General features: G+C 35.1%; 2 protein-coding genes across 6 annotated transcripts; both read left to right on the plus strand.

Annotated features, from left to right (window-relative positions):
- The first annotated feature begins 437 nt into the window (after positions 1 to 437).
- Positions 438 to 7,497, plus strand: LOC108319624 (uncharacterized). Of its 5 annotated transcripts, XR_001831307.2 has the most exons (15): positions 438 to 737; positions 893 to 982; positions 1,163 to 1,285; positions 1,572 to 1,739; positions 1,846 to 1,932; positions 2,071 to 2,195; positions 2,843 to 2,890; positions 2,988 to 3,044; positions 3,217 to 4,140; positions 4,398 to 4,535; positions 4,625 to 4,765; positions 5,877 to 6,059; positions 6,159 to 7,011; positions 7,243 to 7,316; positions 7,393 to 7,497. XR_001831307.2 is itself a non-coding variant. In XM_017550819.2 (13 exons), exons 1-13 carry the CDS (start codon positions 717 to 719, stop codon positions 6,790 to 6,792), a joined length of 2,739 nt encoding a protein of 912 aa, XP_017406308.1. In that variant the 5' UTR covers positions 438 to 716; the 3' UTR covers positions 6,793 to 7,048. The 5 variants fall into 5 exon arrangements, 1 of the variants encoding a protein (XP_017406308.1); XR_001831309.2 differs by lacking the exon at positions 4,625 to 4,765 and having other exon boundaries at positions 439 to 737; XR_001831308.2 differs by lacking the exon at positions 2,843 to 2,890 and having other exon boundaries at positions 439 to 737.
- Positions 7,498 to 9,292: 1,795 nt separating this feature from the next.
- LOC108319625 (protein PLASTID TRANSCRIPTIONALLY ACTIVE 16, chloroplastic) lies at positions 9,293 to 12,808 on the plus strand. Its single transcript, XM_017550820.2, has 5 exons — positions 9,293 to 9,957; positions 10,733 to 11,185; positions 11,286 to 11,354; positions 11,925 to 11,983; positions 12,099 to 12,808. The coding sequence occupies exons 1-5, from the start codon at positions 9,517 to 9,519 to the stop codon at positions 12,628 to 12,630; spliced, it is 1,554 nt and encodes a 517-aa protein (XP_017406309.1). The 5' UTR covers positions 9,293 to 9,516; the 3' UTR covers positions 12,631 to 12,808.
- Positions 12,809 to 14,714: the final 1,906 nt, after the last annotated feature.

Here is a 14,714-nt window from a genome sequence, read left to right on the forward strand (position 1 = left end):
TATTTGTTGAATATGTTTCGAAGATATTTTTTTTCAAATTTACGTTTGGTCATTGTATTTTGAAATTGATTAATTCAATACTTAAGTGTTTTTAAAATATTTTACTTTAGTTTTTTATATCTAAATTTACTATTCACTATTAAGTTGATATAAGGATTAATTTTATTTTATACATGTGAAAACTAATTAATTACTTTTTGTAGTATAGAATCGAAATCAAGTTAACAAAATTACAGAAACTGAAAATATACTTTTCCTTATATTTTCTCAGTCAAATAATATTTTTATTATCATTTACATTTGTTTTCATGAACAATAATAAGAAAAATAATTTCTTCCTCTGTAATTAATTAATTAATAATTTATACGCACCTGTAGATCTAAAAGGGTGGAATTGTAATTGCACACTGGAGGGATGATTTTGTAATTGGGTCAGTGCAATTAGGGCACGCTTCGAGTAGGTTCTGAAACGCAACAGAGTTCCAAGATAGCGAGTCTGCGCTCCAACTCTGGAACTCGGTTCTCTTCTTCTCTTCTCAACCACATTGTTGAGAATCAGAACCTATCCATCTTCTCTCCCCCTATTTATATCGGTGTATGTGCCGTAGTTTAAACCTAAGTTCTGCTCCGAATCCGCCTTTCTCCGCTTGTGGGTTCTCGTTCGCAATCTCCGTCACACACTCTTCTCTCCGTACGGAAACGATTGCCATCAAAAGATGTCGGGAGGTTTCTTTCGAGTTAGTATAGCGGCACCTCTGAGCTTGCAATTAACTCTTTCCCCTGTTTAATCCTACCTAAAATATCTCAACATTTCTCAGATCTTCTCCTTTTTCCCATTAATTGTCATCTTAATTGCAGCGTGATACTCAGCTTTGTTGAATTTTGTATTCAGGGCACATCCGCGGACCAGGACACTCGGTTTTCGAACAAGCAAGCCAAGCTGATGAAATCACAGAAGTTTGCACCGGAATTGGAGCATCTGGTCTGTTTTCTTGTTTAAATCTTTAGTTTATAGGGTTTGTTGAAACGCTTTTGCTGTTTGGGTGCGACGAGGGTTATCGTTTGTGTGAACTTGATAAATAAAGTTTGCACTAGTTTGTAGTCAGTTCCTTTCCGTTTGCCTCTTTTTTGTTTTAATTCAGATATGCTTGATGGTTTGTAGGTGGACATGACGAAGGTGAATATGGAAGTAATTAAGCCTTGGGTCACCAGAAGGGTGACCGAGTTTCTTGGTTTCGAGGATGAAGTGCTTATTAACTTCATACACAGTCTTCTGGATGCTAAGGTAGTTTTATGTTATTAATCATGGAGATTAAAAAGCGTTTTCACCTTTGTAATTTGTTTTCCCCCCTCTTAATGTGTGTTGTTAAAAATTATATTTATATTATTTGCCTAACATCTATTTGCTTTTAGGTTGTGATTGAGAAGTCTTACTCCTTAAATTGAACTATCAGTAACATACATGTAGTCATGCATTTTTTTGTTGTATTACTTGGTTTTTTGCCAACTTTTTCACATATTTGTGCTTTAATTTTTCACCATTTGGTCACATTCTATTCATTATGACGCAGGAAGTGAACGGGAAGGAAGTTCAAATACAAATTACTGGATTTATGGAAAAGAACACTGGAAAGTTCATGAAAGAACTTTGGACACTTCTTCTCAGTGCACAGAAAAATGCCAGTGGTGTTCCTCAGCAGTTCTTGGATGCCAAGGAAGAAGAACTTTTGAAGAAGAAGGTGCTATTGAAGTTCAATATGCCATTCATTTTTGTCTCAAAATGCCTTTTCTCTTTATTCTTGTGTGTTTCTGAAAAAAAAAGGGTTTTTCTTGTGGATGTTTTAGGCTGAAAATGATCGGATAACCAGTGAAATTCAGAGGAAAAAGGATAAGGAAGGTAGAGATATTTTGGAAGAGAGGTTTAAGAAACTGGTAATACTACTCTGTACATGCTGGAGTTACATTTTATAGAGCTGAGATTTTGGTTTTAACTTTCATTTGTGTTTCCATGGCGTTCAGCTAGCTTCTGCAATTATTTGGGTTCATGTCCTTTACCTCAAACTACTGTAGGACGGTGGATTTGATTCCAAGGATAAGGATACTGCATCAGCTCCAAATTCAAAGTCGAAGGATTCAGGATATGATCGAGATGGGAAGGAACCTGAAAAGAGGAATGGTGTCAGGGCAAGGAGCAGGTGAAGTGGATTTTTTTTTTAATAATTACATGTTATGTTATTTCTTTTACTTTTTAGTGGTTTACCTATGGGTTAGGCTCCAGAATATAAAATGATTTCTTTTGGTTCTCACAGTCAGTGGATTATTATTTTGTTATATTTGGTGTATGTTGTTATATGACCTAGAACCCTTGCTTGAGTTTGCCCAATCGGAGATATAAGGTCTGTTTATAGTATAAACTCGTCTAACTTGCCCACAAACTTAAAAAGGCATTCTTAAATCCTAATCTATATCCTGTTAGAGCTCATATTTTTTCATGACAATTGGCAACCTTAAAATTGCCTATATTAATTAAAATAAATCACAATGTAATCTGCATAAATTTGCTGAAACTTCTGACATTATGAATATTTATTTATGTGCGTAAAATGTGATATATAAATATTACGTTTGATGTGGTTGGAATTACATATTTAAAGTTTATCAAGTAATGTCAATCACACCATGCAATATATTTTGAACTTTTTTTTTTCTGAAGCTTTACTTGTTAGTTGAGTATTTGGTTGGTGTTTGAGTGTAGAGAATCGAATCCACATAAACATTACTGTGCTCCTTCAAACTTTAAAGTTGAATTCTTATGTACTAATTGACTGTTAATTTATTATAGACTTTCTAGGTCCCCACATTCACCTGCAGTTTCTACTTCACCTCATCGGTAACTATTAAAAACTAACATTAAAACATATTTTCACCTTTCTTTTTTATATTGAATTGGAAGGTTATCAATACGTTGTGTTTGCCATTTCATGCAGAGGCTCACCCTCAAGGTCAATGAGCAAATCATTTTCAAATTCCCGAAGTTATTCAGGGTATGCTTGTATATTCAGGGTATCCAAATTTGATGCGTAATTAAATGCAACTTGGTCAGCTATTGGATCTTATTTCATTCCCCACCCCATTAGTCTTCTAATAAGTACTATACTGTGCATTATATTTTAATTTAGATTTGTCATTTTGTATTAATGGGTGTATATTGTTTAGTGGTAGACACAGGTCAAAAAGTATGTCTAGGTCTCCAACAGCTCGAGGACGCTCTCCTTCTTTTGAAAAGATTCACCGTTCTCCACAAAGACGATCTATTTCTCCTCATCGGCATTCACCACGACGTTTTCCTCATAGGAGGTCACTTTATTTGAGGAGAAGATCCGGATCTCGCTCAAGCTACAAATCTCCTTCTCCTATACGACGTAGAATTCATTCACCAGTGCACCGAAGTTCACCTTCTTATCGACGTCGGAGGTCACCTTCACTGGTGCGACGACGAAGGTCACCTTCACCGGTGCGACGACGGAGATCACCTTCTCCAGTGCGACGACGTTGGTCACCTTCTCCAATGCGACGACGCAGGTCTCCTTCTCCTGGGAGAAGACATAGATCTCCTTTGGTACGACGACGTAGATCTCCATCTCCTGATCGTCATCATAGATCACCGTCTCTTGGTCGTCGTCATAGATCACCATCCCCAGGGCACAAACATAGATCCCCATCACCTCTTGGAATGTGGAGATCACCCGGTCACAGACATAGATCACCATCACCTCTTGGACCAAGAAGATCACCTTCACCTAGACGACGAAGATCACCTGTCACTCGGCATAGATCACCTTCTCCAGTCCGTCGAGTTCCACCAATCAGTGCTCGGAATAGATCAGAATCTCCCATGCAATCCCCCTCCCCAATACAACGAAGGTATGGTAGTAGAACTCCTCCACACTCACCATCCCCATTGCGACGCAGATCACCTATTCCTAGCAAGAATAGATCTCCAAGTATCTCCCCTCAGAGGTCTCCTCGAGATGAATGGAGTTCTCAGTCTCCAATACGACATGTTTCAACCTCTCCAAATAGGAAAAGTTCTCAAAGACAACAAAGAAGTCCCATGCAGTCTTCTATAAGGAGAGTCAGGTATAGTAGCTTTTGAATAAAATTGCCGTTTATTTTTGTCTCTGGCCCTCTTAAATTTATTAATTCGATAATATTAAAGTGTTTAAGAAAGACATATTTCAAATACATAATTGCTTATTCAATTTTGAAGTAGGTTTGAAGTTTCAACTTTGGAATTTTATAATGACCCCACACCTTGTGAGGGACAACAAAATTAAGTAGTGATAGTTTGAACGTGATTTGTTCTGCATTTAAATTTAAATTTATAAAATATTCAGGAGTAGCCCTGTGGGGTCTGTACGAAGAGGCAAAGCTTTGAACTATAAATCACAAGAGTCAATGTCCACTCCGGAGAAATCTCCAAATCGATCTGTATCTGCAGAAGCAAGGAGTGAGACCAGCAGTGAAGGTAGAAGGTAATTTTTCTTCACTTTGAGCTATATTCTTACCTCCACCATTTTAAATGTTCACGCACACTTACTTTTTGCTCTTTGCAAATGTTTAGTCCTCATGGGAACACTATGAAACAAAGAGAAAAGTTATCCAATAAAAGAAGCTTGAGTCCTTTAAAGAAACAAAGAACCCATAAATCTAGCCATGAAAGCCCACAGACTAGAGATGAAGCAGAAGAAACATACTATTCCAGGTTTGGTATTGAATCATATAACTGTTTAGCTAGTTGGTTTAATTTTAGGAATACAAGCCGTGTTATTGAAAAGCAGCCATGGGTTTGCCATGGTGAATTTCAGTGGTGGACTATGTGCTGGTGGCAGACTTATTGCGGTTGTCACAGCATGGTGGTGGTTAATTGGGTCTTTCATGGCTCATAGAGGCTGTGTTGGCCGTCAAAGTAGTGGTTTATAGCAGCCATGGTGGAAATTGTGAAGCATGTGGAAGATGCCTCGGACCAGCATGGGCCAATCTGACCCGACACACTCAAGAAGCCTAATTTTTTCTTTGATGTTGGATCAGTGCAGTAGTCTTTCTTTTTAAAACAAAAAATCGGGTCATACAACCCGACCCAAACCCAAAAAACTATAAAAAATAAATTAATGCCACAGCCTCCTCTGGTTCACAGTGTCCCATTACAGCATTGTCACTGGCCCATTGCCGTGCCCTCGTTTCACTTACCTGCCTCCACAGCCACCTCCAGTTCCTCTGAAAGTCCTCTCTCTTTTTTTTTTCCTTTTCATTTTCTATTTCCTCTTTGTTTAGTGCACTCACCCTCTCTAAATTATTTTTTTCTTCTTTTCCTCTAATTATTCTCTAGATATCTGAAACATTTAATCATCTATTTTATAGCAACCCCAATGGCAGCTGAACAAGGTGATTTAAGAACATAAAAAATATGACTAGAAATTTAGGACATTAGTATTTTGTTATTTTAAGTTTAGAGTTTGAATTTCGTAATGTTTTTCATTTAATTTTGTTGCTATTTGGATTTCTAGACATGATATTATTATTATTATTATTATTATTAATTATATGGTTGTCTTTCATTCTTTTTAGCATTACAAATATATTTCTGCTTGTCTTAATTTTGTCAATATGTATATTATATTTATTTGACCACAATGCTTCCACCATAACCCAATATGGTTTTTTTATATTTTTTCATAATGGGCTTGTTGGATCCCCTGTAGTTTCCGTTATCTGCTATCAATCACAACTAGAACAATGAATACAAGTTACTATTATTGATTCATTTATTGTTTTTCTTGTTCTTTTCTCATTATTTTTTACGTTTCTTTTGTTAGAGAAAGGAGAGATCCTAAAGTAAACTCATCACACAAGATAGTAAGACACTCACCAGCTAGTACGAGAAAAGGTTCACCTGCAAAATATGGTCATGAGGATGAGTTCTCTCCTGAGAGGGATGCAGGTCATCCAGCTTCTGAACATAACAATGATTGGAGTAAGAAAGACCAGGAAATAAAACGGTAATACGGTTGACTTACTGCAGCTGTTCTAACTATTGGGATGGTTGGCTTCTACACTACACTACATACATATCTGACAATGGTAAACTTCTTTGGCAGGGATAAGTCTGCTGGAAAAGGCAATGAATTTCTTTCTCAACAAAAGCCCTCAGTTAACAAGGAAACTTTTTCGAGGGAGAAGCCTCGTGAATCTGTAGATATTAAAAAATCAGATGACAAGGACCAATCCCGTTCAAATTATGCCAAAAGTAGTGATCGGCACCAGAAATCAGAAGCCACTCCATATTTAGTTGGAAGAGATGATATTGGCAATCAGAGTGCTTCACATGATTCTGTTTCTGAGGAAAGTGGTAAGCATAGACGAGAGGGCAAGAACAGGAAAAGGCATAAAAGGTCTGAGAAAAAATATGCGTCTTCTGACGAGGATTATAGTTATGATTCTGAGATAGAGGACAGGAAAGAGGCTAAGAAGAGGAGAAAGGAGGAGAAGAAGTTGCGGAAGGAGGATAAGCGTAGAAGACGGGAAGAGAGGCGTCGCAGAAGGGAAGAACGACGTGCAGAGAAGCTGAAGCTGAAAAGTAAAACAGACAATATTTCAGATGACGAGGAAGCTGGACGAGATTATCATCAAAGTGATGGTGAAGAGACACCATCTGAGCAAAAGAAGCTTGAGATTGAATTGCGGAATAAGGCTCTTGAATCCCTCAAAGCAAAGAGGGGCATCAATAATTAAATGCATCACTTCTGAGTTTTTAAGTTGTTTTATTTAAAAACTTGAGAAATATCTTAGTTTGTTTAGGAACTTCCCATTTACAAATGTTATGTTTGTTTATTTTTTGGTAACTGTTTGATGTTATCTATCTTTAATGCTGGCAGCGGAAATGGATAAATGACGCTTACTGAGCAAATCTGTTGAGTACAACTCTATGCAGACATTGCCCTATATTTACTGGTAATATTTGTCTCCCCTTAGTTGGGAATTTCATGTTTTTTGGGTGGTGCATCTTGGTTCTATCTTCTACTGTTTTTTGGTTTGTTTCACGTTTCTTTTCTCTATTTCCCTATGGCTTTGATGTGCATAGTAATGTTGACTAGTTTCCTATTTAGACCAGATTAATCCTGAAGGTCTTGGTAATATTATTAATGAGTTTTATACTAAATTAGCTTTCTGGTCAATTGGTAGATGAATTTTATGTCAACTCTAGATGACCTGGTGAGAAGACCATGTGCAGATCTTTATTTTGAACTTCAATTCAGGTGAAGTATTCATTCTTTTAGCCATTTTTCTAGTTCTAGAAGAGCATTATAGGTAAATCTGTTGTATATAACACAGGTGGTTCTTTACCGCTGTATATTTTTCATGATTAACGTTGGCATCTCAGGAGTTGTTTCTGGGCTGTTTCCCGGTATTATTCCTTGAAAGCATTTATTGGGTCCATTGAGTTTGATGTAGCTGTATGCTTTGTTGTACAAATATGTGGTCGTTTACGTACTTTGATTGTTTGATTGTTTGCAAGAAGTTGGCGATATCTTTTTAAGTATTACTGTCTTGTGGGTCGTATGGTTGCTTCGTTGCGATGTTACGCCTTGTTTATTTTTACTTTATGTGATACGAGTGCTTGTTTCCAGGTTTTACTTGGTTGCGATTCAAAACTTATATTTTCGCCCTTTGCTTGAGAACTTTGAACGCCGTGTCCCCGTGTGGCGTGAATGCTACGAGCACACTACAAGAAACAAATGTTAGTTTTGAAAAAATGGGTGTGGGTATGTTAATGCAATTTTTGTTTTTTAAAATATAAATAAAAAATATTTGTATATTGTCGTGAAAGCATTTTCCGGCCTTCTTTTGAAGGACTTGTTTTAAAAATACTTGTAATATAAATAATGTTTTAAAAATATTTGTATTTTTGGCTTCATTGTGGAGTTATATCCAACAGTGGGTTGAATATAAATTTGTAGCTGATGTTTTTGATTAACCGTGGATTGTGATAGAGGATATTTCTAGTATTATTAACACGACCATTTTGGACATATAAAATTAAGTTTTATTTAGTATGTGTGTTTTTTAAGTTAGAAATATAGTTTATAGTTTTACGGAAAATTATTATTTCATACTTATTTTATCATTTTGAAAATACTATTCTGAAAAGTGAGTGAGTACTGGTTTTGGGTTAACGTTTTGAATGGCGTCATGTGTTTGGCTAGACTAAATCAGAGAACCGTAGAAGCACACTGTTGTCACACTCGTTTTGAACGATATTCGATATTAAGCTATTTATTCAAGTGAGTCTGGTCACAGCAGCTCAACACTCGTTCCATGCAGGGATGCTTATCGTGGCCTTTAAATAAAATTTGTTACGCTAATCACTTTATGCATAAGTAATTAGCCCTCGTACTCTCTTTTAGTTTTATCCCATGAGCACGCATTTTTCTTTGCAGTTACTAATTGTGAAGTTTCGACTTTTTTAATCAACCATAGTATTGGTACTTATAGTCAAGGGATGGAGTCTCATACAATACTTTGTTCAAAACATACTACATACGTATGTACTTCTGTTATTGTATGTCGGGCTAAAGATACACAAACTCTCTGTTCAACTGGCTATATCTTTCCTTTGTTTAGACATCTTCTCTCTTCTCTCCTATTGTGTGTCATTTTGTCCTTTCAAGTCAGCGGTTAAGACACAATTTAATAAATACAGTAGATGTTAAAATAATAATTGTCTTACCGACATACTATATTTGTAAGTTTCTGAGTTTTTTTACCTTAATAATGTTTTAATTATGGTCCAATTACTTTTAATCTTGTTTATCACGATAGTCTTATAATTAATTGTCAGATTTGTTTTTTTTATAACCGATCGACCATGGAACTTAACATCGGACGACACAAGGCTAACAAAACTGATCCGTGTAGTTCTTTTGTCTCATTTTTATATTATATATTCAACTTCTTTTTTGTCTTCATCTCCAGACAATATTAATGTGTATGTAATAAGTAAATGGTTCACAAAGGAAAACAAGTTTCGAAATATTTGTTTTAGCCCACAGTTGTTTGCATACGAAAGCTTTTGCTACCATATATTGGGTTGGGACATTGTACCCTTATCCAAAGTTCAGTGTAAAAAAATTCCATAACTAGCACAGTGTTGCATTAATGGACGAAAACAGTGCTAGAGGGGATACGATTTTCGATTCACGATCGTGTTTTAAAAGGGAACGTCATTTTCTGTGCTGTTGGAACGCTTGGTGTTGGATATTTCCGCAAAGGATAAAGTATGAGTACGTGGCTGGAGACAATTGGCCAGACTGCGGTTGCCTCTCCCATTGGGATAATTGTGAGAAGACGAAAGAAAATCAGTGATTGAAAGGGCGAGGAGGTAGAGGTAAAGGTAGAGAATCCAAAAGACGTATAGTCCCTCCTATTGAAGGCGAGGGTGAGCTTGGAAATCCATCCATGACTCCCACTCTTACGTCCAATTCATCCCTCCTAACCACAACCCCCCATTCAAGGTTCACCCTCCGGAACCCAAGGCTCAGAGTCTTCGCCAAGAAGTCTGGATCATTCCCATCATTTGGGCTTGGCAAACCCAAAGATGATTCATCTTCTCCTGATGACAAAGATACCTCTTCCAATTCCAACCCTTTTCGTTTAGACTTTGGAAAGATACCCGATGTCACTTCCTTGATCCCAGTTCCAACCAACAATTCTTCGCCAGGCTTTTCATTTGGAAATCCAAGGCGCAAAGATCCTTCAACCGTCTTCGTTGCTGGCGCCACAGGGCAGGCTGGTATTCGCATTGCACAGACGCTTCTTAGGGAAGGTTTCAGTGTTCGGGCTGGAGTCTCCGAACTTGGCTCTGCACAGGAATTGGCTCGTCTTGCTGCTCAATACAAGGTCAACCTCTCTCTTAATCAGCTTCCACTTCAAACATTAACCTTTTTAATTCTTCAAATTCTGAACGTCTCGAGGATCACTTACCAAAACAGTTAATCTTTTTTTATTCCTACTAAATTACATGTTTCTTTGTCATACGTTGCTGTACTTTTGAAAAGAAGAATATGATCAACTTCGCCATTACACGAGCCACCATGAAAAGCGAGATCTGTAACATGTTTACTGTTATACGGGTTTAATTGAACCATCTTAAAATATGGTGATCATTCAAATAATATAATAATTATGTAACAACATTCACCTCAAGTATTTCAACACTTTTTTAAGAACATCACGGCACAAATTCTGTTGCATGTCAAACACAAAAAATGATCAGCACCGTGTAAAGTTATACTAATAAAAAATGCAATTTGCAAATAAGATATTTAGATTGAAACACACTTTTTTTTAAATATTAAGACTACTTAATGAACTGGATCTTATGTGGCAAGAAAGATTACTAATTCTAATTTCACGGTCTAAGTAACGAAAGTGCTAAAACTCCGGAGAAATCACTAGTATTACAGAAGAATCAATGGGACATGTGTTGACCATTTATGATAGGAAAAATATTTGTTGGCACTAATCTGTGGTGAATAGATAGGTAGTACATGAGCGACGAGGAGAATAAAAATATAAATGTGATAAGAGAGATACGGTTGCATATCATTACTCTTTATGAAATTTCTATTTGGAGTGCTTTTCGGAAACTAATTCATGCATGGTGAATACACAGATTATATCAAATGAGCAGGCAAAGCGTTTGAATGCTGTGCAATCAAGCTTTGACAACGCTGACTCAATAGCCAAAGCCATAGGCAACGCCAGCAAAGTGGTTGTCACCATTAGTTCCGCAGAGAACGGTCCAACAGCAGAGGTGTCGGCATCAGACGCATTGCAAGTGGTTCAGGCAGCACAGTTGGCCGGAGTTGGCCACGTGGCTGTCATCTACGACGAGAACGGCGTTGGGGCCTCAACCTACAATGTACTGGACGGTCTCTCCTCCTTCTTCAACAATCTCTTCTCTCGGTCTCAACCCTTGACCATACAAGAGTTCCTACAGAAAGTTATTGAAACTGACGTCAAATACACCTTCATCAAGACAAGTTTGACCGATGATTTCGCACCCGAAAGTTCCTACAATGTGGTCGTCTTGGGCGAGGGAAACACTAGTGCGAACGACTATAAAGTAATGTAATGTATGCGATGAATGATATTGTTTCCTTTTTTCCCCACCCTTTTTCTCCCCATACCGGTGGGTAATAATAGACTTTTAGAAAATGATGTAGGTAGCGAAGTCCAAGATTGCATCGTTGGTGGCTGATGTCTTCGCCAATACTGAGGTAGCAGAAAACAAGGTATTCTTTTACGGATTATGCATCCAGTGTTTGCTGAAATTTCTTATAAAATCTTTATACTAGTGCTTCTGACATCAAATGAAGAAGGCATTGGATGATTCTAAATTTTTCTAGACATTCAACATATTTAACAATTTTTAAAGTACAATTAAGTTGTGATCGTAATTTCATTACAATATTTGATATTGTTGGAATTATGATTACGATAACAAAAGCTCTTTGATTTTGTTGTTAAATTGCAGTGGCGGTCATTTTTTTTTTTTTAATTTTAGCATTTAGTTTTTCACTTAACGTTTTTGTTTCTGACGTATTTATGAGAAGATATAATATGCATTTCCGATATCTCAGAACTACGTACATTTGAAAAGGTAAGGCCTGATATCTTCCCATTAATCATCTTAATATATTAGTATTGAATGAAAAACAGCAAAACTAAACTTGAAACCATGCATATAATTCTTTTTTCATCCAATGAAAAGTTATGGAGGGGGGGTTAAGTTATTCTATTTGAAAAGCTACAAAGATCGAAGCTTTTGGTTTGACCAATACACCTCTCTCTTAATCTAATAGGTCGTGAAAGTGTACTCGGATCCGAATGCCCCTTTGAAGCGTGTGGATGAACTTTTTAGGTAAAACAGTTGATGTATAGCTAGTTGTGTCTCTTTTTCATCTATAGCAGAACAATGATATTTTAGTAAGGAGGATCAGTATCTATTTCTATCTGATTTATGAGTTCCTTTGCAGTCCTATTCCCGAGGATGGAAGAAGGAAAGCCTATGCTGAAATGCAGGAGAAAGCAAAGGCAGAGGAGGCGGCAAGAGTGGCTGCAGAAAAAGCCAGTGAAGCAGCTGAATCAGCAAAGAAGTTGGAACAAGAGGTGAAAAAGCTTTCGCAGCAAGAAGCACTGGCTGCTAATCTGGCCCAAGAGGCACAAGAGAAGGCAGAGGCAGCTGGAGCCTCGGTGGAAAACCTCTTGAACAAGGCAAAAGACTTTGGTGCAGGGTTTTCCTGGGAAAAGTTGAGCTCACAGATTACTACTTCAATCCAAAACCCTGATGAGGATGAGAAACCAAAGGTTCAGCTAGCCACGGTAAGGGGACAGGCCAAGGCTCGGAACCTGGCGCCAAACAAAGCCGTGGTTAAACAAACTCCTCCGAGAAGAGCTGCTAGTAAACCAAAGGAGGAAAAACCGAAGAAGGAAGAGACAGCAAAAGAGGTGAGAAATGTATTTGGTGGCCTGTTCAAACAAGAGACTATCTATGTTGATGATGACTAGAGGAAGTGGAACATCTTGCACGGCATAAAACTGCGTTGTTTGAGTATTTGTTAACGTAGATAATTTGATTGCATGTGTATTGTCTTGTAAAGTTCTATGTTTTGAAGCAGGATATTTATGTAGTTGTACTGGTTCAGAACCCTGTTTTCGGGGAAAACAATAAATGGGTTTTCCCTTATCTTCTGCTTTCTCTTTATTCATTAACAACTTGTGCGTGTTTAGATTACACTTTTTTTTTTATACTTTTCTCAAATCATAATTCAAAGGGGAAAATTGATTTTATCTTCAAGTTAACATCTTTGGCAAAATTTTGAGAAGATCAACGAGATTTTGGTCTCGATTTATATTTAAACAGAGATAAGAAATAGTTGCGTTTAGGACCACATAACTTTCATTTTTATATGAGCAAAATTTAGAAACCAAAATTAGTATTTCTAGCTCATTTTTCTATCATAACCAAAAGCTAAAGACATCCTTAGAACATTTAGTATTGTCATTTCCGAGGTTTAATCTCCTTAATTTATGATTGTTTTTTTTTTCTTTTTAAAAATTGCGATTACGATAAAACTCTGATTCGTTATTAATTAACATTTATTGATGAATCATAAATCTATTTTAAAAATAATGGTAGATATACAATATTAGAAGTTCTAAACTTCTCTTAGGTGTATAGGACCCCATAATACCTTTTTTTTTTTTATCAATTCCATTAATACATTGGTATTAAGTCTACCTTGTTAAACCGGGTAATGGAAACTAGTTTTGTTATCATATATTTATTTTCAAATAAAAGTTTACCTTCAACTCCATACTCAAACATAATGGGAATAAAATTTTTGTCTTATCTCTATTTTCATTGGATAACTGGTATGATATCTTATACGTGTTTATACATTTTTTTTATGTTTAAATTAATTAATTAATTTTTATAAAATAATAATAAATTTTTGTAAAGAAAAAAATAATATTATTAAATATTCAATAATATCAAAATATTTATAAAAAAATTATAATTATTCATATTTCAAATATAATATCAAATAAAATTTCATGAAACTAAAACATTTATTAAATTTACAAAGTTAATGAAACAAATGGATACAATTTAAAAATACTTTTAAAAAATCATCAAAAAGAAAACATATAATCAAACTTAAAATATTTTAAATGTTTCTTTACTGTTATTCTTTAAATTATAATGAATTCTTTTATATACTAATAAAAATTATAATACACTTGAATGAAATTAAGCAAAGAACACAGATTAAAATAATAATAATTGAAATTTAAGATAATTTTTTTATTTTTTTGAACTTCATTGTATAATTATAAATAAGATTCATCATAATGACATTAAATTATTATATTATAGTAATGATTTTTTTATAGAATTATAGTGATAGAATTATATTCATGATAACGATTAGAAAATAAAATAATTATACATTAAAAGTATTGAGACATTTTTATCATAACATTATTATTTAATGACATTTCTATATATCTTTCTTGTTCTAATGTGTCAAAAGTTACTTTACAATATTTTTAATTTTTTTGATTTACGTCCTCGACTATTTAATTGTTTTAAACAATTTATGTCAAGCCATGTGTTGTCATATTCGCAAATGCCTGTAATTAATTAACAATCATATATCGTTTAATTACTTTGACAAATATATCACAACTAATTGATGTGTCGTCTAATTATAATTTATTTGTATATTCTTGGCTTAAGTTATTACTTGTTATATAGTATAAACTAATCCAATGTTGAATGTTATTTCATTTTAATTTTTTGTCACTTAGATGAGTGCTTATATATACTCCATCAATTTTAATGATAATTAAAGAAAATGACATTTATAAGTTATATAATCTATCTAGCTTTAATGACTTAATAGAGGGGTGTAAAAAGGTTATATTAAAGAAAATGACATTTATAAGTTATATTAATTTTTTTTTGGTTTTTTTGTAAATAGTCTTGTAAAAAGGTTAAAGTATCTAGTACTTTAGTATTAATATATTTTTTATCGATAAAAAAAATCTATACAAATGAGTGCTTGGACATTACATTCTCTACTAGA

Source organism: Vigna angularis, chromosome 5 (assembly GCF_016808095.1).
Source record: "Vigna angularis cultivar LongXiaoDou No.4 chromosome 5, ASM1680809v1, whole genome shotgun sequence".
NCBI lineage: Eukaryota > Viridiplantae > Streptophyta > Magnoliopsida > Fabales > Fabaceae > Vigna > Vigna angularis.

Coding starts and splice junctions, on each gene's coding strand:
- LOC108319624 (XM_017550819.2), top strand. CDS start 717: ATGTCGGGAGGTTTCTTTCGA. Junction 3,045..3,216: donor AATTCCCGAAGTTATTCAGG/GTATGCTTGTAT, acceptor TATATTGTTTAG/TGGTAGACACAGGTCAAAAA. Junction 4,536..4,624: donor ACCAGCAGTGAAGGTAGAAG/GTAATTTTTCTT, acceptor GCAAATGTTTAG/TCCTCATGGGAACACTATGA.
- LOC108319625 (XM_017550820.2), top strand. CDS start 9,517: ATGACTCCCACTCTTACGTCCAATTCATCCCTCCTAACCACAACCCCC. Junction 9,958..10,732: donor GTCTTGCTGCTCAATACAAG/GTCAACCTCTCT, acceptor GTGAATACACAG/ATTATATCAAATGAGCAGGC. Junction 11,355..11,924: donor CTGAGGTAGCAGAAAACAAG/GTATTCTTTTAC, acceptor TTAATCTAATAG/GTCGTGAAAGTGTACTCGGA.